The 22,258-nt window shown below is 55.4% G+C and overlaps 1 protein-coding gene across 30 annotated transcripts in view; it reads right to left on the bottom strand.

Moving 5' to 3' along the window:
- The window catches only part of MAST3 (microtubule associated serine/threonine kinase 3), a 55,944-nt gene that overhangs the window by 13,451 nt on the left and 20,235 nt on the right, over nt 1-22,258 (bottom strand). For 7 of the 30 annotated variants that reach the window (XM_024351593.3, XM_054673575.2, XM_024351591.3 and 4 more), the window contains 18 exons: nt 18,050-18,138; nt 17,901-17,973; nt 17,696-17,716; nt 17,072-17,150; nt 16,449-16,606; nt 16,168-16,243; nt 15,675-15,884; nt 15,457-15,558; nt 15,049-15,181; nt 11,356-11,414; nt 10,863-10,948; nt 9,117-9,325; nt 7,785-7,923; nt 5,093-5,225; nt 4,822-4,987; nt 3,957-4,058; nt 2,451-2,573; nt 689-798 (listed from right to left, as the gene is read on the bottom strand). In XM_024351593.3, the coding sequence (XP_024207361.2) occupies nt 689-798; nt 2,451-2,573; nt 3,957-4,058; nt 4,822-4,987; nt 5,093-5,225; nt 7,785-7,923; nt 9,117-9,325; nt 10,863-10,948; nt 11,356-11,414; nt 15,049-15,181; nt 15,457-15,558; nt 15,675-15,884; nt 16,168-16,243; nt 16,449-16,606; nt 17,072-17,150; nt 17,696-17,716; nt 17,901-17,973; nt 18,050-18,138 (2,068 nt within the window). Of the gene's footprint in view, nt 1-688; nt 799-2,450; nt 2,574-3,956; nt 4,059-4,821; nt 4,988-5,092; nt 5,226-7,784; nt 7,924-9,116; nt 9,326-10,862; nt 10,949-11,355; nt 11,415-15,048; nt 15,182-15,456; nt 15,559-15,674; nt 15,885-16,167; nt 16,244-16,448; nt 16,607-17,071; nt 17,151-17,695; nt 17,717-17,900; nt 17,974-18,049; nt 18,139-21,548; nt 21,840-22,258 lie in introns of those variants that run through there. The other 23 variants (XM_054673574.2, XM_054673578.2, XM_054673563.2 and 20 more) reach the window with 9 other exon arrangements.

Here is a 22,258-nt window from a genome sequence, read left to right as displayed (position 1 = left end):
TGGTTAAAACAAAAGCAAATTAAAACAACAAAACAAAATGAAAAAAAACAAGGCCGGGTGTGGTGGCTCATGCCTGTAATCCCAGCGCTTTAGGAGGCCGAGGCGGGCAGATCATGAGGTCAAGAGTTTGAGACCAGCCTGGCCAACATGGTGAAACAGCATCTCTACCGAAAATACAAAAAAATTTGACCAGGTGTGGTGGCTCATGCCTGTAATCCCAGCACTTTGGGAGGCTGAGGCAGGAGGATAGCCTGAGGTCAGGAGTTTGAGACCAGCCTGGCCAACATGGTGAAACCCCATCTCTACTAAAAATACAAAAAATTAGCTGGGTGTGGTGGCAGGCGCCTGTAATCCCAGCTACTCGGCAGGCTGAGGCAGGAGAATCGCTTGAACCCAGAAGGCAGAGGTTGCGGTGAGCCGAGACTGAGCCATTGCACTCCAGCCTGGGCAACAGAGTGAGACTCCATCTCAAACAAAACAAAACAAAAAGCCAATACAATTCCTAGCACTTTGGGAGGCCGAGGTGGGAGGATCACTTGAGTTCAGGAGTTGGAGACCAGCCTGGGCAGCATAGCAAGACCTCATCTCTACAGAACAAAACAAAGCAAAATCAAAAAACAGATACGAAAGCAAACAGACATCATGCAATGTTTTCTGAGCAGTGGCTCCCCTCGGGACCCGGGCCCACCTTGCTGAACCGGTGGGAGCAGGAGGAGAACTGGGGGATCTCTGTGGACGATTCTTCATCATTGGTCTCGTCGTCCTCGGAGCCCAGATGGCGGTAACGTTCCGAACGTGCTGTGGGAGGGAGAGGCACATGCAGCACGCCTGATGCCCAGAGATGATCTCAAGGGCGGTGTGGCAATACGGGGAGGGCATCTCAGGATAGGGTCACTGCCAGGGCAAAGGCTCTGAGGTGGGACAGTGCCTGGTGTGTTTAAGGACCACAGGAGGCTTGGGCAGCAGAGCAGATATCTGGGGATCAACACCAGCTGTGTCCCTAAAAAGTTGTGGGGCCGGGTGCGGCGGCTCACGCCTGTAATCCCAGCACTTTGAGAGGCCAAGGTGGGTGGATCACTTGAGGTCAGGAGTTTGAGACCAGCCTGGCCAACATGGTGAAACCCCATCTCTACTACAAATACAAATATTAGCTGGGCAGTAGTGGTACGCGCCTGTAATCCCAGCTACTTGGGAGGCTGAGGCAGGAGAATCGCTTGAGCCTGGGAGGCAGAGGTTGTGGTGAGTCAAAATCGCACCACTGCACTCCAGCCTGGGTGACAGAGCGAGACTCCATCTCAAAAAATAAATAATTAAAAAGTTGTGGGACCAATTAGCCAAGCATGGTGGCAGGCACCTGTAATCCCGACTACTCGGGAGGCTGAGGCAGATAATTGCTTGAAACCGGGAGGTAGAAGTTCCAGTAAGCTGAGATCGTGCCACTGCACTCCAGCCTGGGCGACAGAGTGAGACTCCGTCTCAAAAAAAAAAAAAAACAGGTTGTGGGACCAGGGGCGGGAATTCCTATTTCTGAGCTTCAGTGATTCCTTGAAATGGGTCACACAGAATTAGGTAAAATTGCGCATCTTTTTTTTTTTTTTTTTTTTCAGGCAGTTTTGCTCTTGTTGCGCAAGCTGGAGTGCAATGGTGCCATCTCAGCTCACCGCAACCTCCACCTCCCGGGTTCAAGCAATTCTCTTGCCTCAGCCTCCCAAATAGCTGGGATTACAGGCATGTACCACCATGCCTGCCTAATTTTTTGTATTTTTAGTAGAGAAGGGGTTTCTCCATGTTGGTCAGGCAGCCTGGTCTCGAACTCCTGACCTCAGGTGATCTGCCCACCTCGGCCTCCCAAAGTTCTGGGATTAAAGGCTTGAGCCACTGCGCCTGGCCAAAATTGTGCATCTCAAACATAAAGGATGTTCCTCATTTTACAGAAGAGGAAACAGAAGCTCAGAGAAGACCTCTGACATGAAGCAAGTTCTGAAGGAGGTGCTGGACACTGAAGGGCAGGAACCCCAAGTGGGGAGAGAGAGAGTCATTCCTCAGAGCTCACCTACAGTGCCCCTGCAGGGACGCCTCCAAAAAAGCTGCACGAGGCGCCCTACCCTCCTGGGTAACAGATGGGGCCCCATGCCTGGTCAGGGACGGACACCCAGGAGACCCAACTTGCTGGGGAACCCCAGACAAGGGTCTGCCACACTTGGTGCCTTGGTTTCTCCTTCTGAAGCCTGAGGGATGCTGTGGCCCCCTGAGCCCAGACACACAGGACATCCAGCCAGGGGGCGGCCGACACACGCCCTAGATTCCTGGAAGGCTCAGGAAGTCGGAAGCTCCAGGCCTAAGGTGAGGTGCCAAGCTCGGGTGGAATGCCTGGCACACAGCCCTCTGCCCCCAGGGACTGAGGGATGGCAGAGCCCCCCCCTCCCCCCGCCAGGGGGACCCCTCCTTACTGTCAAAGTAGCTGGTATCATCCTCGGCTTCGAGCTGGGGCACGAACTCGGCTTTGTGTCGGAGAAGCCCTGCCCAGTCCAGGGCCAGGAAAAAGGGGTGCTGCTTCACTTCGTGGGTGCCACCTGCAGATATGCCCCGCTGAGCCCTGCAGGTCCTCACCTCACCCGCCACAGGATGCCCCCCCACCCCCACTGCCCATGCTGGACACAGAGTAGGGACAACACAGAACCAGAAAAATGGGCCGGGCGCAGTGGCTCACACCTGTAATCCCAGCACTTTGGGAGGCCAAGAAGGGAGGATCACCTGAGGTCAGGAGTTCGAGACCAGTCTGGCCAGCATGGCAAAACCCCATCTCTTCTAAAAACACAAAAATTAGCTGGGTGTGGTGGCTGGTATTCCCAGCTACTCGGGAGGCTGAGGCAAGAGAATCGCTTGAACCTGGGAGGTGGAGATTGCAGCAGTGAGCTGAGATAGCACCACTGCACTCCAACCTGGGCAACAAAGCAAGACTCTGTCTCAAAAAACAACAACAACAACAACGACAACAAAGAACCAGAAAAATGGGAACAAAAATCCGCTGTCATTTAGGAGCCTGGAGAGGGACCAAGCCAGGATTCAAACCCAGGCCAGCAGCCAGGCATGGTGGCTCATGCCTGTAATGCCAGCACTTTGGGAGGCTGAGGCGGGCAGATCACTTGAGGTCAGGAGTTTGAGACCAGCCTGGGCAACATGGTGAAATTTCGTCTCTACCAAAAGTATAAAAATTAGCCGGGCATGATGGCACATGCCTGTGGTTCCGGCTACTCAGGAGGCTGAGGTGGGAGGATCGCTTGAGCCTGGGAGGCGGAGGTTGCAGTGAGCCAAGATTGTGCAACTCCACTCCAGCCTGAGTGACAAAGTGAGATCTAATCTCAAAAAAATAAAAAAGCACCCAGGCTGCCCAGGTTCCAAAGATTCTGCCCTTCTCTCTGCTGCCATCTGGGACCACACGGCCTAGAGAAAGCCCAGAGCCTTACGAGGGCCTCCTTCCCGGGCTTCTCCCACTTCTGCTCCACAGAGCAGGTGATGATCCCCGACCTTGGACCCAACCGTCTCCCATAGCGAAGCCTCAGTCATGAACAGGAGCCATAGTGGCCACGTGATGGGTGGCTGCATGAGTCTCAAACGGTCCCTTAATGATTAACCAGGTGGCTGGGAAAACTGGGACAGTGGGATCTTCTGGGCTGGGCCTTTGACACAGGTCCTGGTGACTTCACAGCCTCACATACTTATTCAGGCTCAGTGCTCCATATGGGCACCAGACCCAGCTACTTTCTATTCTTTCCAAGGTCTTGTGATGGTTCTTGGAGAACTCCTGTGCATCCTTCAAAACCCTAGCTGCAAACCCCCTCCTCCATGCAGCTTCCCAAGTAGAACTCTTGTCTACCCCGGGCGCTATCCCTCCGTTTCCTGGGTCCCAGGGCCTGAAGGAGCCACCCACCTGGGTTCTCCCCCACACTACATACCAGTGCCCAGACGGTCCAGCGGGCTCTGCCGGAGCAACCTGGTGATGAGGTCCTGGGCGTCTGCTGGAAGGGCCTCGTCTCCCTCTGGCCACATGATCTCATCTAAAATGAGGGAGGGAGGTAAAATGAGGGAGGGAGGGAGAAGGCAGGGTACCCCTTTCTAGTACCATCCACCATTTCCCCTCACTTCACTGTACTCCAAGCCACTGGCCTCCTCTGCCCCTGCAACGTGGCAGGCTTGGTACCCACTGACAGCCTTTGCTGCGGCTGTGCCTTATGCTCAGAGCCACCTTTCTCTTTTCTGTCTCTATGGCTTCCTCTCATTCTCAGGTTCTTGCAGGTCTCTGCTCACATGTCACTTCTTTTTTTTATTTTTTGAGATGGAGTCTCGCTCTGTCGCCCAGGCTGGAGTGCAGTGGCACAATCTCAGCTCACTGCAACCTCTGCCTCCTGGGTTCAAGTGATTCTCTTGCCTCAGCCTCCCAAGTAGCTGGGATTACAGGTGCCCGCCACCATGCTTGGCTAATTTTTGTATTTTTAGTAGAGATGGGGTTTCACCATGTTGTCCAGGCTGGTCTTAAACTCCTGACCTTATATGATCCTCCCGCCTCAGCCTCCCAAAGTGCTGGAATTACAGGTGTGAGCCACTGTGCCCAGCCTCACATGTCACTTCAGTGAAGCCTCCGTGACCCTATAATTAATCCAGCCACCCGCCTCACTCAGCACCCCGCCGCCTCCCCACCTGGCATCCAACTCCCTCCCCTCTTCCTGCTTCTCTCCCTGACATGCGGGTGGAGGATGGAGGACCGCTGCCCAGAGCTCTGGTGGGGCTGCAGCTCAAACCCGGGCCCATGAGGAAACGCACCGCTGACCACCTGACCGAAGAGTTCCTCGGGGGTATCTCCAAAGAAAGGCACGCAGCCCACCAGAAACTCATAGAGGACGACGCCCATGGCCCACCAGTCCACTGGCTTCCCATAGCCCTGGCGGAAGATCACCTCGGGGGCTATGTACTCCGGCGTCCCACACACCTGGGCCAGGCAGAACGGGGAAACTGAGGCCAGCCCCCAGCCCAAGAGAGGTCCCAGGAGAGAGGAGGAGGCATCCCGGGGCTGCCCACCCACCTGCCCGCCCACCTGCTTGTCGATGAACTCTCGGGCGTCCTTCTCGATGTGGCCCTCGTAGAGGTTGGTGGCCATGCTCATGAGGCCGATCTTGGACAGGCCGAAGTCCGTGAGCTTGATGTGGCCAAGCGAGGTGATGAGCAGACTGTGGGCAGGTTAGGGGTGTGCTCAGAGCTGGGGGGCTGGGTGCCTGGCCTCTCCTTCTGCCCTAGACCTTGGCTCTGCCTGAGATGGGCGGAGCTCTGCCTCCAACTCCTGGGCCCTAGAGATCCTCCTGCTCAGCCTCCCAAGTAGCTGGAACTACAGGTGCACACCACCATACCCAGCTAAGGTTTTTTTTGTAGACATAAGGTCTTGCTATGTTGCCCAGGCTGGTCTTGAATTGCTGGCCTCAAGCAATCCTCCCACCTTTGAAAGTGCTGGCATGACAGGTGTGAGCCAGCATGCCTGGTCTCTACTGTGTGTGTGTATATGTGTGTGTGTACATATATATATTTTTTAGTGTACTTTTAGTAGAGACGGGGTTTTGCCGTGTTGGTCAGGCTGGTCTTGAACTCCTGATCTCAGGTAATTCACCCGCCTCGGCCTCCCAAAGTGCCGGCACAGAATTGTTTCTTTACAGAGCTGGAGCAAACAGGAGGTACTGACTACATAGTTCATTAAATGATGGTTATACACAGTGAATTCTCTGGAATGTATTTTTAAGTGGCAGATGCACCCAGAAGGTGCACGGAAATGCGACTTCAAACAGCTGGTGCATAAGACACTATGATGTAGCAAAACATTTATATATTTAAGTCCATAGGAAAACCTAAACAGCAGTATATACTGTACCTGCGTGAGAGTTTTAAAAATGAGTTCATTTGCTGGGCGCAGTGGCTCACAACTGTAATCCCAGCACTTTGGGAGGCCGAGGCCGGCGGATCACCTGAGGTCGGGAGTTCAAAACCAGCCTGACCAACATGGTGAAACCCCGTCTCTACTAAAAATACAAAAATTATCTGGGCGTGGTGGCGCATGCCTGTAATCCCAGCTAATTGGAAGGCTGAGGCAGGAGAATCGCTTGAACCAGGGAGTCTGAGGTTGCAGTGAGCCGAGATTGCACCACTGCACTCCAGCCTGGTGACAGAGCGAGACTCCGTCTCAAAAAAAAAAAAAAAAAAAATTAGCTGGGCGTAGTGGCGCATGCCTGTAATCCCAGCTACTCGGGAAGCTGAGGCAGGAATATTGCTTGAACCCAGTAGGCAGAGGTTGCAGTGAGCCAAGACTGCGCCACTGTACTCCAGCCCGGGCGACAAAGACTGTCCCTGTCTCAAAAAATAAATAAATAAATAAAGATAAAGTGTTCTGGGCCAGGTACACAGTCATTGCCTAATAACTGTTCTTCTGCCTATTTTGTATACACCTGGTGCCTAACAAGTACATGCCAACCAAGAAAATGTGATATAGAAACCCAACGTTAGTGTGTAAGGAGTTATTCATACTTCTGAGTTCCTTAGAGCATCGAGCACAAGCCCAGGTATACAGCAGGTGCCAAATACCTGTCTGTTTTCTAAGCCACTTGCCAACTGCAAAATGCCCTGAAAACATGCAAGGTGCTTTTTTTTTTTTTAAGATGGAGTCTTGCTCTGTCGCCCAGGCTTGGGTGCAGTGGCACGATCTTGGCTCATTGCAACCTCCGCCGGGTTCAAGCGATTCTCCTGCCTCAACCTCCTGAGTAGCTGGGACTACAGGTGTGCACTACCACTCCCAGCTGATTTTTGTATTTTTAGTAGAGACAAGGTTTAACTATGTTGGCCAGGCTGGGCTTGAACTCCTGACCTCAGGTGATCCGCCCGCCTTGGTCTCCCAAAGTGCTGGGATTACAGGTGTGAGCCACCAAGCCTGGCCTACATGCAAGGCTCTTAACACTCATTTTCACATTTCCACACATGTATGTGAGAAATGTCAGTTCTTGCCTCGTATCTCGAGGACTCTTGATAAACAGGCATTCCTTTTTCCCTGTACACAGCAGGCACTCAATAAATGCAGAGGAGAAAATAATACAGGGGTTTCAAAGCAGGTGGCCCTGTGTCTCCCAGTTGCCCACAGAGGGTCTGGCATACAGTAGGTGCTTACCACATACTAGAATAAAATAAACATCCTAAGGCTGTCAGTAAACACGTTCTCTTCCTTGCTTTCCTGCACTAATATACAGCAGGTGCTCAAGACATGCACGGTCACTGTCTTTACATGTAAGGTCTCGCAAATTGCATAATCCTGTTCTGTGTATGTAGCTGGTGTCTTATAAGTGCATGTTCTCTCCCCTTGTGCAGCAGCAGCTCTGGGTGCGCAGCCCCTTCTCCTGTATACAGTGTGTGCATCCTAAGTGCACATCCTCTCTCCTTGATTGGCAGCACCTCCATAAGTGCACCGGCCTTCCCCTGCATACAGCAGACGCCTATTAAGTGTCTGCTCTCCTCTCCTCTGTACACACAAGATGTTCACCACGCGCTCATTCCCTGCCTTCCTGTCAGGAGGTACCAACAGAGCTCAGACAGATGGGGCTCCTGAAGGGTCCCGGGATGCACCTCAGAGGCTCTGCCCTGATCCTCTTTGGCCCCGCCCCGATCCTCTCTGGCCCCGCCCCCGATCCTCTCTGGCCCCGCCCCAGCCGCTCTGGCCCCGCCCTCCGCGAGGCCCCGCGCATGCTAGCTCAGCTCACTTGTCTGGTTTGAGGTCACGGTGCACGATGCCATAGTTATGCAGGTACTCCAGCGCCAACACCGTCTCGGCGAAGTACAGGCGGGCCATGTCCACGGGCAGCGGGCCCATGTTCTTCAGGAGCGTGGCGCAGTCGCCGCCTGGGAGAAGGGCGGATGTAGTCATGAGGCCCGGGGCACCCCCACCCCCCGCCCGCCCCTTAGGTTATGCCCAATGCCTACGCATCCTCCTCGCTTTACCTCCTGCAAAAGGTCCCCAGTTTGTTCTATCTCAGCGGGGAGGGTCGGGGGAGAGGGAAGGGGCGGACCCTACCTTCATTTATTTTTAATTTTTTAATTTTTTTTTTCTTTTTGAGAGAGAGTCTCGCTCTGTCGCCAGGCTGGAGTGCAGTGGCGCGATCTCGGCTCACTGCAACCTCCGCCTCCCGGGTTCAAGCGAGTCTCCTGCCCCAGCCTCCAGAGTAGCTGGGATTACAGGCGCACACCACCACACCCAGCTAATTTTTGTATTCTTAGTAGAGATGGGGCTTCACTATGTTGGCCAGGATGGTCTCGATCTCTTGACCTCGTGATCCACCAGCCTTGGCCTCCCAAAGTGCTGAGATTACAGGCGTTGGCCACCGCGCCTGGCCTATTTTCTAAATTTTTATTTATTTTTTTGAGACAGTCTCACTCTGTTGCCCAGGCTAGAGTGCAGTGGCGCAGTCTCGGCTCACTGCAAGCTCCGCCTCCAGAGTTCAAGCGAATCTCCTGCTTCAGCCTCCCGAGTAGCTGGGACTATAGGCGTGAATGGGGGTTTCGCCATGTTGCTTAGGCTGGTCTTGAAGTCCTGACCTCCAGCGATCAGCCCACTTCGGCCTCCCAAAGTGCTGGGACTACAGGCGTGAGCCAGCGCGCCAAGCTGAGACCCTGCCTTCTGATTCTCCCCAACAGGGCAGCAATTAGTGCTGTATACAGCTGGTGTCTCCTAAGTGCATGTTCGCTCTCTCGCCTGGGAGTACTTTGGTAATAGTACTTTACCTGCCTGAACCATACATCTCCCTGCCTTCACTTCTGGTCTCCAGGCCTCTGCCCATCAGTTCCCCCTACCTAGGATGGCCACCCTCCTCTTGCCTCCAGGGTCCCATCCTCACACACTCCTGTCTGGGCTCCTCCAGCCCTAAACCCCCATGGCTGGGCTCCCTACCCCAGACTGGGGTTCCTGAGGTTTCCCCAAAGCAGGGTGAGACCTCATGGAGGACAGAACAGACCTCAACTTGGTCTAAAAATTTTCTCCCAGGCGTGGAGGGGTGAGCTCCCCATCGCTGGAGGCATGCAAGTCCCAGTGAGCGTACCTTCCACGTATTCCATGACCATACATAGGTGGCGCCGGGTCTCAAAGGAGCAGAACATGCTGACCACAAAGGGGTTCTCGGCAAAGGTGAGAATGTCACGCTCCACAAATACCTGCTGGATCTGGTTACGCAGGATCAAGTTCTGTTTGTTGATCTTCTTGATGGCAAAGCGCTGCCGTGTGTCACGGTGCCGCACCAGGTAGACGGCCCTGGGGACAGAGGGCCAGGCTTGCTGGGACCGGAGATTGAGGCCCCAGCAGGCACTACAGCTCAACTTGAGCCCAGATCCCAACCTGCCTGGCCTTTGCCTGTGCTGTGCCCTCCACCTGGGCCACCCTTTCTCCTTACCTGGTCCCCCTCCCAGAGCAGCCACCTTTGGGTTTAAGCCACCATGGCTGGGGGCCATATAAATGGGCTGCACATGGCCCTTGTATATTGGCTTCTAGGTTGTATGTTTCTTTTGTTTTTATTTTATCTTATTTTATGTTTTTTGAGATAGCGCCTCACTCTGTTGCCCAGGCTGGAGCACAGTCATGAGATCATGGCTCACTATAGTCTTGACCACCCCCTCAGCTCAAATGATCCTCCCACAACAGAACCTGGCTAATGTTTAAATTTTTTGTAGAGATGGGGTCTCGCTATGTTGCGGAGGCTAGTCTCAAACTCCTGGCCTCAAGTGACCCTCCCACCTCGGGCTCCCAAAGTGCTGGGATTATAGGCGAGAGCCACTGCACCTGGCTGCTTGTGTATTTCTTTCTTTCTTTCTTTCTTTTTTGAGATGGTCTCACTGTGTCACCCAGGCTAGAGTGCAGTGGGGTGATCTCGGCTCACTACAACCTCTGCCTCCTGGGTTCAGGTGATCCTCCAACTTCAGCCTCCCAAGTAGCTGGAATTACAGGCATGTGCCATTACGCCCAGTTAATTATTCTATTTTTAGTATTGATGGAGTTTTGCCATGTTGCCCAGGCTGGTCTCGAACTCCTGGCCTCAAGCGATCCTCCTACCTTGGCCTCCCAAAGTGCCTCCGCACCTGGTCTAGCTCTTTTAAAAGACCGCTAGCACCAAGCTCAAAGTTTTACACATCCATTTGTTTTACACACAGACCAAGTAAGCAAAATTTTAGCCACTGAGAGCCTGTTTGCTTTGCAGACTCGTGAAACTGCACCATCTCTGAGCCATGGATAAGATGAACTTTGTGGATTTCAAGACCCTAAGCTGCTACCGCCCTGCAGGGAGTCTCTGACCCAGAGATTGAGTGCCCATGCTGTTGAACAACATCACCTAGACACGTAAGCCCCCTCTCTGATCCCCCTCTGCCCGGGGAGTTCCCTTGCTGGCCTCTCCCTCTTGATGGTGACTCCTGGAACCTCAGCCTCCTAAGGGCTTATGCTATGAGGGACTTCCCTTGTATGCAAGCCTGCCATTGAAAGCAGCACCTAAATAAAGCTCACTGCGTGCTACTCCCACTGGGTGGGCATCTATTTCCTTGATCAGCCCCCAAGCCCCTAGAACGCCCTACACTTGGGGCAGGTAAAGGCCTGGCTCGTGTACAGAGCACACATGAGGCTGTAACCTCGCTATGGCATGTCTCCACTTCCCCCTCCAGTCCTCAGGTGCCCTCTCTGCCCATTCAAGGATGAATGTGTGAGCCCTGCTGGGGTAGGAGGGGGATGCAGGAGCTGCCTGGGCCTCAACCATCCCCTCAGGCATCTGTGAAATGGTTCTATGCAGGACTCAGGGACTCACCCATAGGCTCCGTTGCTAATGAGTTTGATGGTCTCAAAGTCGCTTTCGCATGGCTTCCTCCGTGACTGGCCGACCAGGGCGCGGCTCTAGGGGATGGGAAGGGCTTAGGGTCCTGCCCCGCTGCAGAGCTGGGAAGGCTTCTCCTGCCCCCAAGCCCAAACCACTGGTCCTGGTGCCCGATGCTACCTCCTCCCCTGTCCAAACTTCTCCAACTCAGCTTCTGACTTTCTGTACTTTTTTGCTCACAGCTGTGCCCTCCTCCTGGGAAATTCTTACACGTCCTGCAAAACTCACCTTTCCAGTGCCCCTCCAGCACTGCCCCCACCCGACTTCCAAGGCAGGGCAGTCCCACGTGCCGTCACCTTGCCTCCAAAGTCACCGATGCTAATTAAGCTACATGCAAGACCTCGGCAAACCCAGCCCTTTCTGCGGGTGCCTGGTCCACTCTGGAAAGAACAAGATGAGTGGGGGTCCCCCAGCCTCTGCTACTCACCTCCGGGGACTCAGGTGCTGGGGGCTGTTCTTCTTCGAGGTGACTCAGTGGCACCATCTCTGCAAGATGAGGGAGGAGGCTCAGCTGGAGCCTCCCTGCCTCACCCTGCATCACCCAGCAATTTCCTGAGGCCTCTAGAGTTCTCACCCCAGGCTGGGGATGCAGTGCCTCCCTTGACCAGCTCTCATGACACTGTCATGAAGCCACACCCAGGAGGTTGGATGAAGCAATGACTTAGGAACTTCTAGAAGGGCCAGTGGGTTGCCCTGGCTCTGAAGTGCTCAGTCATGATCAAACTCAGGCTCTGAGCCTTGAGCCTGTGAAGACGGGATGAGACAGAGGCCCCTGGGCGTCAGCTCCTAACATCTTCCTCAGCTCAGGGTGCAGCCCAGGTGGAGGGTCCAATATGTTCTTGCCCCAGGCCTTGGCAGAGGGGCAGCCCCTAGCGAATGCCTGGCAAACATGGTCCAGCCACAGACCACATGTGATCTGGCCTTAGGTACACCTGGGTTTGATTCCCTGCTCAGCCTTATCTGCCTGGAGCCTCAGTTTCCCCAGCTTTATTTTATATTAGTATGATTATTTAATTTATTTATTTGACATGGAGTCTCGCTCTGTCACCCAGGCTGGAGTGCAGTGGTGTGATCTCAGCTCACTGCAACCTCCACCTCTTGGGTTCAAGTGCTTCTCCTGTCTCAGCCTCCCAAGTAGATGGGATTACAGGCGTGTGCCACCATGCCCAGCTAATTTTTGTATTTGTATTTTTATTTTTTGAGACGCAGTCTCACTCTGTCGCCCAGGCTGGAGTGCAGTGGCGCGATCTCGGCTCACTGCAACCTCCACCGCCTGAGTTGAAGAGATTCTCCTGCCTCAGCCTCCCAAGTGGCTGGGATTACAGGCGCCTGCCACCACACCTGGCTAACTTTTGTATTTTTAGTAGAGATGGGGTTTCACCACATTGGCCAGGCTGGTCTTGAACTCCTGACCTCAGGTAATCTGCCTGCCTCGGCCTCCCAAAGTGCTGGGATTACAGGTATAAGCCACTACGCCCAGCCTAATTTTTGTATTTTTAGTAGAGACAGGGTTTCACCATGTTGGCCAGGCTCGTCTCAAACTGCTGACCTCAGGTGATCTGCCCGCCTTGGCCTCCCAAAGTGCTGGGATTACAGGCGTGAGCCACCGCACCTGGCCAAGTATGATTATTTCAGAGACAGGCTCTTGCTCTGTCACCCAGGCTGGAGTGCAGTGGTGCCATCATGGCTCACTGCAGCTTCAGTCTCCTAAACTCAAGCGATCCTCCCACCTCAGCCTCTCAAGTAGGTGGGACTACAGGCATTCACCGCCACGCCTGGCTAATTTTTAAAAATACTTTTTGTAGGCCGGGCGCGGTGGCTCACGCCTGTAATCCCAGCACTTTGGGAGGCAGAGGCGGGCGGATCATGAGGTCAGGAGATCGAGACCATCCTGGCTAACACGGTGAAACCCCGCCTCTACTAAAAATACAAAAAATTAGCTGGGCGTGGTGGCGGGCGCCTGTAGTCCCAGCTACTCGGGAGGCTGAGGCAGGAGAATGGCGTGAACCCGGGAGGCGGAGCTTGCAGTGAGCCGAGATCGCGCCACTGCACTCCAGCCTGGGCGACAGAGCGAGACTCCGTCTCAAAAAAAAAAAAAAAATTACTTTTTGTAGAGATGGGGTCTTGCTATGTCGCCCAGGCTGGAGTGCAGTTGTGCGACCATAGCTCACTGCAGCCTCAAACCCCTGGGCTCAAGCAGTCTTCCCACTTCAGCCCCGCAAGTAGCTAGGACTATAGGCATGTGCCATCATGCCTGGCTAATTGTTTTTTTAATAGAGACGAGATCTCACTATGTTGCCCAAGCTGGTCTCAAACTCCTGGCTTCAAGTGATCCTCCTGCCTTGGCCTCCCACAGTGCTGGGATTACAAGTGTGAGCTACCATGCTGGGCCTCCCCAGCTTTCAATGGGGACAGTGGCAGGTCAGTCCCACTCCAGGTATGGTCCAACCTTAGGGTCTATGCCTATGCTGCCTGTTCCACTCTTTCCTTTGGATCTGCAACCTGGTCACCTCCTGCCCTCCAGGCCTCAGTTTGAACACTGCCTCCTCCTAGAGCCTCCCCCTGGCTACTGCTGGACCAGGCTAGGTCCAAGTTCAATGCTCCAGCTTTCAGTTCCTCTTATCCTGGCTATTTGTGGAAAAATTTTTTTTTTCTCTTTTTGAGACAGGGTCTGGCTTTGTCACCCAGGCTGGAGGACAGTGGTGTGATCATAGCTCACTGCAGTCTCAACCTGCCAAGCTCAAGCGATCTTCCCACCTTAGCCTCCTGAGTAGCTGGGACTACAGGCGCGCACTACTACACCCAGCTACATCTTTTTTTTTTTTTTTTGAAATGTAGGCTCACTCTTTCGCCCAGGCTAGAGCACAGTGGCGTGATCTCGGCTCACTGCAACCTCTGCCTCCTGAGTTCAAGCGATTCTCCTGCCTCAGCCTCCCAAGTAGCTGGGATCTACAGGCACATGCCACCACACCCAGCTAATATTTGTTTTTAGTAGAGACGGAGTTTCCACATATTGGCCAGGCTAGTCTTGAATTCCTGACCTCAAGTGATCCACCCGCCTCAGTCTCACAAAGTGCTGGGATTATGGGATTACAGGCGTGAGCCACTGCACCTGGCTGGCTGTTGGAGTTGTTTGTTTTTTTTTTTTTGAGACAGAGTCCCGCCCTGTTGCCCAGGCTGGAATGAAGTGGTGTGATCTCGGCTCACTGCAACCTCCGCCTCCAGGGTTCAAATGATTCTCCTGCCTCAGCCTCCCGAGTAGCTGGGATTACAGGCACACGCCACCACACCCGGCTAATTTTTGTATCTTTAGTAGAGATGGGGTTTCACCATGTTGTCCTGGCTGGTCTTGAACTCCTGACCTTGTGATCCACCGACCGCGGCCTCCCAAAAATGCTGGGATTACAGGCGTGAGCCACCACACCCGGCCAACTGTGGGAGTTTTTGACCGTCTTCTTACCTAAGGGTTGTCCTGTTTGACTCCAAGTCCACTTTCTGGGCCACAGTAAAGGCCACAGAAATTGGTAAAGTCCTTTGTGAATTTGCAGGACAAAGGGAAGGCCACTGCTAACACTGGTCCCCAGGCTTCCTGGCCATCTTAACGTGGCATTTGAGGACACTGAGGCCCCTGGGCCCCAAAAGATCAGAGGGTCTCAGCATAATTCCCACAGGTGACCTAAGAGCAAGGCCACAGAGAGACAAAGAACAGTGTGGTGGTTCTGGAATCGGATAGGCCTGGGTTTGAATCCTGGCTTCATCTGCCCTTTCTTTCTTTTTTTGTTTTTTTGAGACAGGGTCTCGCTCTGTTGCCCAGGTTGGAGTGCAGTGGCGCGATCTCAGCTCACTGCAACCTCCATCTCCTGAGTTCAAGCAATTCTTGTGCCTCAGCCTCCTGAGTAGCTGGGATTACAGGCATGCGCCACCACACTTAGCTAATTTTTGTATTTTTAGTAGAGGGGGGTGGTTTCACCATGTTGGCCAGGCTGGTCTCGAACTCCTGGCCTCAAGCGATCTGCCCGCCTCAGCTTCCCAAAGTGCTGGTATTAAAGGTGTGAGCCACCGTGCCTGGCCTCCATCCGGCCTTTCCCAGCCTTGGTTTCCTCTTCCCATCCCGGCTTACCCTCCAGGGGGTCCTTGGCCAGGCCCAGCTGCCCAATGATGTACTGTGGAAGGTCAGTCTTAATGCCTTGGCCCTCCCGCGCATGGCCCTCAGCCGCCTCCAGCAGGTGGTAAAATTCCTCAGGGTCAAACTCCTAGGGGCACAGGAGGGCTGGTCACCCGGGGCTTGGTTCCACCTGCAGGCCTCTGCACATGCTGTTCCCTCTGCCTGGAGCACCCTTCCCAGCTCACCCCCTGGGTCTCCACTCCCGCTGCCTCCTTAGGGAAGCCCACGCTAGCCCAACAGCACCCTGTGTTCCTCTCAAAGCCCTACACGATGGGAACTGTCACCTGTATCTTGGCAGGACTGTTGTGGTCCCAATCTCCGTTCTGCCCGGACCCCAAGCTGGCCGTAGAAAGAGAAACTTACCAGACACTCCAGCAGCCGAGCTGGCCGTGAGATGATGATCAGCAGTTTCCGGACAAGCTGGACGATGAAGCTGACCTCCTCACTGTCCGAACGCTCATGGGCCTGGGGGAGGTGGGTCGTGGCATCACCCACAGGTCCTCAGCACCGTCTGGCCTGGGGACCCCCCTCACTCCACGTCCCACTGCATGCAAAACCTCAACATGCGAAAAACCACGCACATCCTGCAGAAGCCGCTCCAGCTTCTCCTGCATCTCTAGGAAGTAGCGGGAGGTGACGAGGTTCTCGCCAGACTTGGCCAAGCAGTCTCGGGCCAGCTCGATGATCTGGTGGTGGATGAAGCCCAAGACGCCATCAGCCAGCGCCAGCCGGGCGCCGGGCGCGTAGGCCGTCAGGAACTCCTGCAGACGGCCCTCCATCTGTGCTGTGGCCTGGGTGGGGTGAGACGGGGCGACCTGGTCAGAGGGCGGGGCTGGAGTGACACACGCAGAATGGGGCAGGAGAGGCATGGTTGGGGAGAGAGGAGATGGGGCAATGGGGCGATCGGGTGGGAGGGCTGGCGCAGGAGGAACGACATCTTTCAACGGAAGGGGAAGAAAAGACAGAAATGAACAGACTGGCAAAGGGGACATAGCCAGGAAGACAGAGTTCCATGGAGGGACAGCAATGTGGAAAGAAGTGCAGGGGCTGGTCCAGCCGCCAGGCGCTGCCCACCTTGGGGAACCTCTCCCGGTACACATGATTCATCATGACAATCTCATTGTCGAAGGTCCCCGTTGCACGGCCCGGGCTGAAAGGAAGACAGCTGGCTTGTGATATGGGACCTGAGACCAACCCCAGGGGAGGATGTTGGGGGATCTGAGCCAGGGTTGAGGGACAAGAATCAGAGGCTAGGCTCAGGCAGGGTCAGGGCTGGGGTGAAGGAGGAGCCACAACTTGGGCCTCCACACCAGCCCAGGGAGGGGCCGGGGCTGGGGCCAGAGGTCCCGGCCCACCTGAGACTGCGAGAGCGGGGTCGGAGGCGGGGTGACCGGCCGCCTTCCTCATCAAGCACATTCTCTGAGCTGCGGAAGTGCTTGGACAGGAAGTGCAGCTCGTCCGGCGTCGGCTGGAAGGGAAGCTGGTGGAGACGTTCCCGGGAGGATGAGCTTGACTGGTAGAGAGTGGTGGGGATTAGAGCCATGAGTTCACCGTCAGTGCTGTGGCCAGGAACCCAGCACCACCCCTCAAGGCCCAGGCTGCCTGCTGGCCATCAGAAGGTAACATCCTTTCTCCTGCCTAGCTCCTATGCATCCCTCAAAACCTTAGCTCTGATGCCCTCTCCTCAAGGAAGTCCTCTCTGCCTGTACCCCTGGGCAGCCCCAAGTCCCCCTCTGGTCAGGCCCTGACCCCATAGGCTGAGGATATCTGTATCTCCCCAACCGGGGACTATTTTGGGGCCAAGGCTGGGTCTTCTCAGGGGACCCTGCATTTCCCAGAATGGGGCGTGCATGGAGGAAGTAACTAGTATGTTTGCTGACTGCACAACTATCCAACACCTTGAAAAAAACACACAAAGATGTGTCCCCCCCAAACCCGGCATCTGCCTGTCCACCTGCCAAGGTGGGGCTATGGGTACCGAGAGGGTGGAGCTGGGTGTGTTGGTTCCATAGCCGGAAGATGGGAGAGACGCGAGGGACCATCTTCTGCCGTCTGCCCTGGAGAGGGGAACAAGAACAGATGGAAGGAAGGCCTGGCCCCTGTGGTTTGTGGGGACTAAGAACAGACACTGTGGCCAGCATATTCTGGCCCTGTTGTAGGAAGGATCTCCTGAAAATAACCAAGAACAGAGACACAGGCTGACCAAGTCCACTGCATGCTCTCTCTCTTTAGGTACCTCTTCCAGGAAGCCCCCCCGTGACTCCAGCTGCCACTGTGTCCCCTGTCAAAGCTTCAACCTCTGAGCTGTAGCTTCTGGGGCACACATTGACCACCCCCCACCAAACAGAGGACTCCCAAGGGGCTCAGGGCCAGCTGCCCATTTGCGACCATGCCCTCAGCCTGCAGCACAGAGCATACACACAGCAGGTGCTTAGTGAATGTTGTTGTATGAATAAATAAATGAAATGCAAGCGTCTGGCACATGACAGGTGCTCAATCAGCTCTTGTTAAGTGAATGAATGAATGATTTCTTTAGTGAGTTAATGATTCTTAGGGCTATATCCCCCCATGACCCCCCACCCCCTGGGCTGGTTGAAATTACCTGTCCGTGCGTGGGATGTGGCTGCAAGATGGCATGCATTTGCCGGGAATGAGAGCCAGAGGGGGAGACCACCACCAGACGGGCCAGGGGAGGGGAAAAGGTGAATGAAATGAATGAGGAGCCAGGTCTAGCCACCGAGCACGTGCCCCTGCCCAACCCCTGCCCGTGGTGCCCGCACTGTCTCCCAAAGCCGGCAATCACTCACCTCCGGGCAAAGGGGAAATTTAGGGCAGAGACAGCCGAGAAATTCCGAGGACTATCCAAGGGGCTGCTGCCTGCTGAGGAGGAGGCGGGGAAACTGAGTCAGCGGGGCAGAGGCAGGACACAGCACCCGCTGGCTGCTCCCACACTCACCCGTTGGGACCGACAATGGCGACAGGGGCCGGGAGAGGGTCGGGGAGGGCGTTCCTACCACCAAGCTCTTGCGGTTCCCGCTGCGGCAGCTGTGGGGGGAAAAGGGGACAGGGTAGGTGGCTGCCCAGGGCCCCGCGCTAAGCCACCTGCCCAGCCTAAATCACACTCGCAGCCCGTTCTGGAGAAGGATGGGATGTTGGACATGGCCACTCCCACTCTGCCCCCAGCTGGGTTCCCCCATGGCCCTTAGCCAGGTCTTCAAGGCCCAGGAGGGAGTCACCCCTCAACTAACATTCCTTATTATTGACACTACTGCTGGCCAGGCATGGTGGCTCACGCCAGTAACCCCAGTGCTTTGGGAGGCCAAGGTGGGAGGATCCTCTGAAGCCAGGAGTTCAAGACCAGCCTGGGCAACATAGCAAGACCCCGTCTCTATACAAAATTTAAAAATTAGCTGGGTGTGGTGGTGCACGCCTGTAGTCCCAGCTACTCAGAAGGCTGAGGCAAGAAGATCGCTTTAGCCTCAGGAGGTCAAGGCTGCCGTGAGCCATGATGGTGCCACAGCACTCCAGCCTAGGTGACAGCACAAGGCCCTCTCTCTTAAAAAAAACAAAAACAAGGCTGGGCACAGTGGCTCATCCCTGTAATCCCAGCACTTTGGGAGGCCGAGGCATGCGGATCACCTGAGGTCAGGAGTTTGAGACCATCCTGGTAAACATGGTGAAACCCGTCTCTACTAAAAACACAAAAATTAGGTCGGGCGTGGTGACTCACGCCTGTAATCCCAGTACTTTGGGAGGCCAAGGTGGGTAGATCACCTGAGATCAGGAGTTCAAGACCAGCCTGACCAACAGGGAGGAACCCTTTCTGTACTAAAAATACAAAATTAGCTGGGCGTGGTGATGCATGCCTGTAATCCCAGCTACTTGGTAGGCTGAGGCAGGAGAATCGCTTGAACCCAGGAGGTGGAGGTTGTGGTGAGATCGTGCCGTTACACTCCAGCCTGGGCAACAAGAGTGAAACCCCGTCTCAAAAAACAAAACAAAACAAAACAAAACAAAAAACCCAAAAATTAGCCAGGTGTGGTAGTGCACGCTTATAATCCCAGCTACTCAGGAGGCTGGGGCAGAGAATCACTTGAACCCAGGAGGCGGAGGTTGCAGTGGGCTGAGATAGTGCCATTGCATTCCAGCCTGGGGGACACGAGTGAAACTTCATCTGAAAAACAATAACAAAAACAAACACAAACTATTGGCAGTGTTGTTATTAACAGCAATGGCATGAAGTGCTTCTAGCCTGATGGAGGACACTACATATGGCCAGGAGCCCCTGGACCAGCTTTTCAGGGTTCTGTGTCACAGTCCCACCCCCACACTTTTCCCTGTACCATGGCTACTGCCAGCAGCACCAGCAAATCAGGTGAACCAAACACACCCTGGAGCCCAGATATGGGCTGAGACACCCCATTCTATATACCCCTCTTGAAGCCCCTGCTCCCATCTCTTGACAACCCTCCTTCTTCTCAAGATGCCCCTAAAATTCCAATGCGACCCAACTAGAAACCCTAAATGCAACCTCTTTCACAGTCCTGCCTCTTCTGCTGAACTTTTGCCCATGTTTTCCTCTTTCCATCCCAGTTCCCTTCTGGCCACCAGATCCCTGGCCCAGGTCTCTCACACCCTGCCTGGCTTCTTCTCCCACCTGGGCCCTGGCCTCAGCCCACACCTTGACAGAAGGAAGTTGGGAGCGACACCGTCCCCCGCCCCACCAGAGCAGTTGCCCAGCAACAGCTCTGCTCCACAAGAGCATCAGCCCACACACCCCAAGCCGCCAACGCAGCTCAGCGGCGGGAGAACCTCGCGGGGAGGGAGAGATGAAGTCTCGGGGCCTCCGAGGTGCAGAAATGGGGTCCCAGGCAGAATGCTCGGAGCAGGTCAATCCATGGGAGAACAAGCGTACGATCATCAAAGGACACAGGTGACAAGGTGGGCAGGGAGAAGAGGCCCAGCCTGTCTACGTCTCCACATGTGGCTGCCCCTTGAGCCTCAGTTTCCTCATCTCTACCTTGAAGGATGAAACCTACCACATCCAGTGCTCAGCTTTGGGCCGGACTCGGGTACATACACTGTTGTCTTTGCCTAGACAATGCTCACAGGGCCTGGCTCACGCCGGGAGGGCAGCCAGTGCCTCCTGAGTGAATTACATCCCCAACATCTGCCAATTCCAACAAGCCCCAGAGTTGGGAATGACCAGCTGAGCCCATTTTCCAGACTGGGAAACTGAAGCCACAGATGTCAACAGTCACAGTGATTGTCTCCCAGCCTGAGCTGCAGAAGCAAAAGTGAAACCCACAGGTTTCTGCAAAACTTCCTGCCAACCCCTCAATGCACGCTCACCTGGCTGTCTCCACATCCTCTCCCAGCCCCTCACCTGGTTCCTCGCCCCCACACTGCACCACCAGCACCCTCCCTCCCCGATCCTGCTGTATCACTTGCTGCTTCCAAAAGCATTTGGGAAAAACACTTCGTTGCCCTCCCTCCTGTTCTTGGGCGAGGTCTTCTTGAAAACACGGCCAAATGTGAGGCCTCAAAGGAGAACTAAGCATCATCTGTTCACTTCCCAAGCATCTATGCAGGGCCGACTGTTTGTTCAACTCTTCCTGGAGGAGATCCAGGACCTCGAGAAGTTGCCATTTGAGAACCATCCTCTCTTGGTACCCAGGACACAACAGAGAGAATGTGGCAGAAAGCAGGGGCCTGAAGCCAGCCTCCTGCACCTCATCCCTCTGGCACCCATATTCCCCCTCCAATGCTCCCCACGATCTTGGAGGTAAGTTTAAGCCCTGGACTCAGCATTCAAGGTCTTTCGGTAGCTGGTCCCACCGCCCAGACTTTGCCCCAGTCCAGCACCAATGAGAAACCCAAGCACAGAGAGGTTAAGGAGCTACTTGAGGTCACACAGCCTGGTAGTGGCTGAGTCGAAATTTGAACCCAGGTCTGGTAGAATCCACAGCCCTCACTTATCCTCTCTGCTTTTCAAAAGGGGAAACTGAGACTCCAAGAGCGGTGAGGCTTTGGTGGGGGTTAACCCCAACTATCTGGACTCCTGACACCCCACCCAAATGCCAGCCTCGTGCAGTAAATATTTGCTTCTGAGCCAACATTTCTGCTGAATGGACCCCCAGCGGCAGATCAGCCTCAGTTTTTCCAAGAAGTTCCTCCCTGGTTCTGCCCAGCCCTGGACACCCGGGTTCAAATCCTAGCTCAATCTCACTCACTCCTGTCTGTCACCACCCCAGCTGCGACGCTGGCGGACAGACACCCCAGTCCAGGGAACGAGGGGCGAAAGGAGGGTGCCAGGGACCCCAGGGGACACCTCGATCCACAGGCGTCCTCCCCCCTTCCCACTGCTGCCACAGACAGACGCTCGCCGTGGTCCGCGCCACGCGGCCAGGACACACTTCTGGCAACTCCTGTTTGCTCGGCGCCGTGACCCCTACCTCTTGGAGCGCTGCAGCAGCGCGCCTTTTGCCAGGCGGCTGCGATGGCCGGGAGCCGCCACCGCCGTCCAGTAGCTGGGGTCGGACATGCTGCTTCCCTTTGTGCCGCCGCAGCCGCCCGAGGCCGGGAAGGCGCGGGGGCGCAGCCGGCGGCGGCGGGGCGCGAACCTCGGCGGTGGGATCGGCCCCAGGAGCCCCGCGGAGCCGGACAGGGAGGGGGGCACACGGGGCTGCGGGGATGGGGGGGCGGCGAGAAGGAAGCGCGCGCCCCCGAGCGCGACTGGAACTCCGCCCAGGCGAGTGCGGGGGCGGGGCCGTTGGGGGCGGGGCCTGTCGGGAGGCGGAGCGAGCGACGCAGAAGCGAGGCCGGCGGACCCGCGTGCCGGCGAGTGGGCGGGGCGCTGCCATGGCCGCGGGCGGAGAGGCGGAGCGTTGCTAGGGCCGCGGGCGGCTGAGGCCGGGCGTTGCTACGACCGCGGGCGGCGGGGGCGGGGCGTTGGCAGCACCTTAACCTCGAGCTAGGGGCAGGCATTTTGGCTCCTTTCTGCTAAAATGTAAATCTAATCGCTCCCTCCCTCTTTTTCCTCTCTCCCAGAGCACTGACCCCTTCTCAGTGCGGCACCCAAGACCCACCCCAGCGTCCTGGCCGGCTCATGCTACCACGCCCACCCTGGCCCCACTGCTTGGAATCTAGCCTGGCAAAACTGCGT

Source organism: Pan troglodytes, chromosome 20 (assembly GCF_028858775.2).
Source record: "Pan troglodytes isolate AG18354 chromosome 20, NHGRI_mPanTro3-v2.0_pri, whole genome shotgun sequence".
In the NCBI taxonomy this organism is placed as follows: domain Eukaryota; kingdom Metazoa; phylum Chordata; class Mammalia; order Primates; family Hominidae; genus Pan; species Pan troglodytes.
Note: the sequence above shows the minus strand (reverse complement) of the source record. Positions and strands in the feature narration are given on the sequence as shown.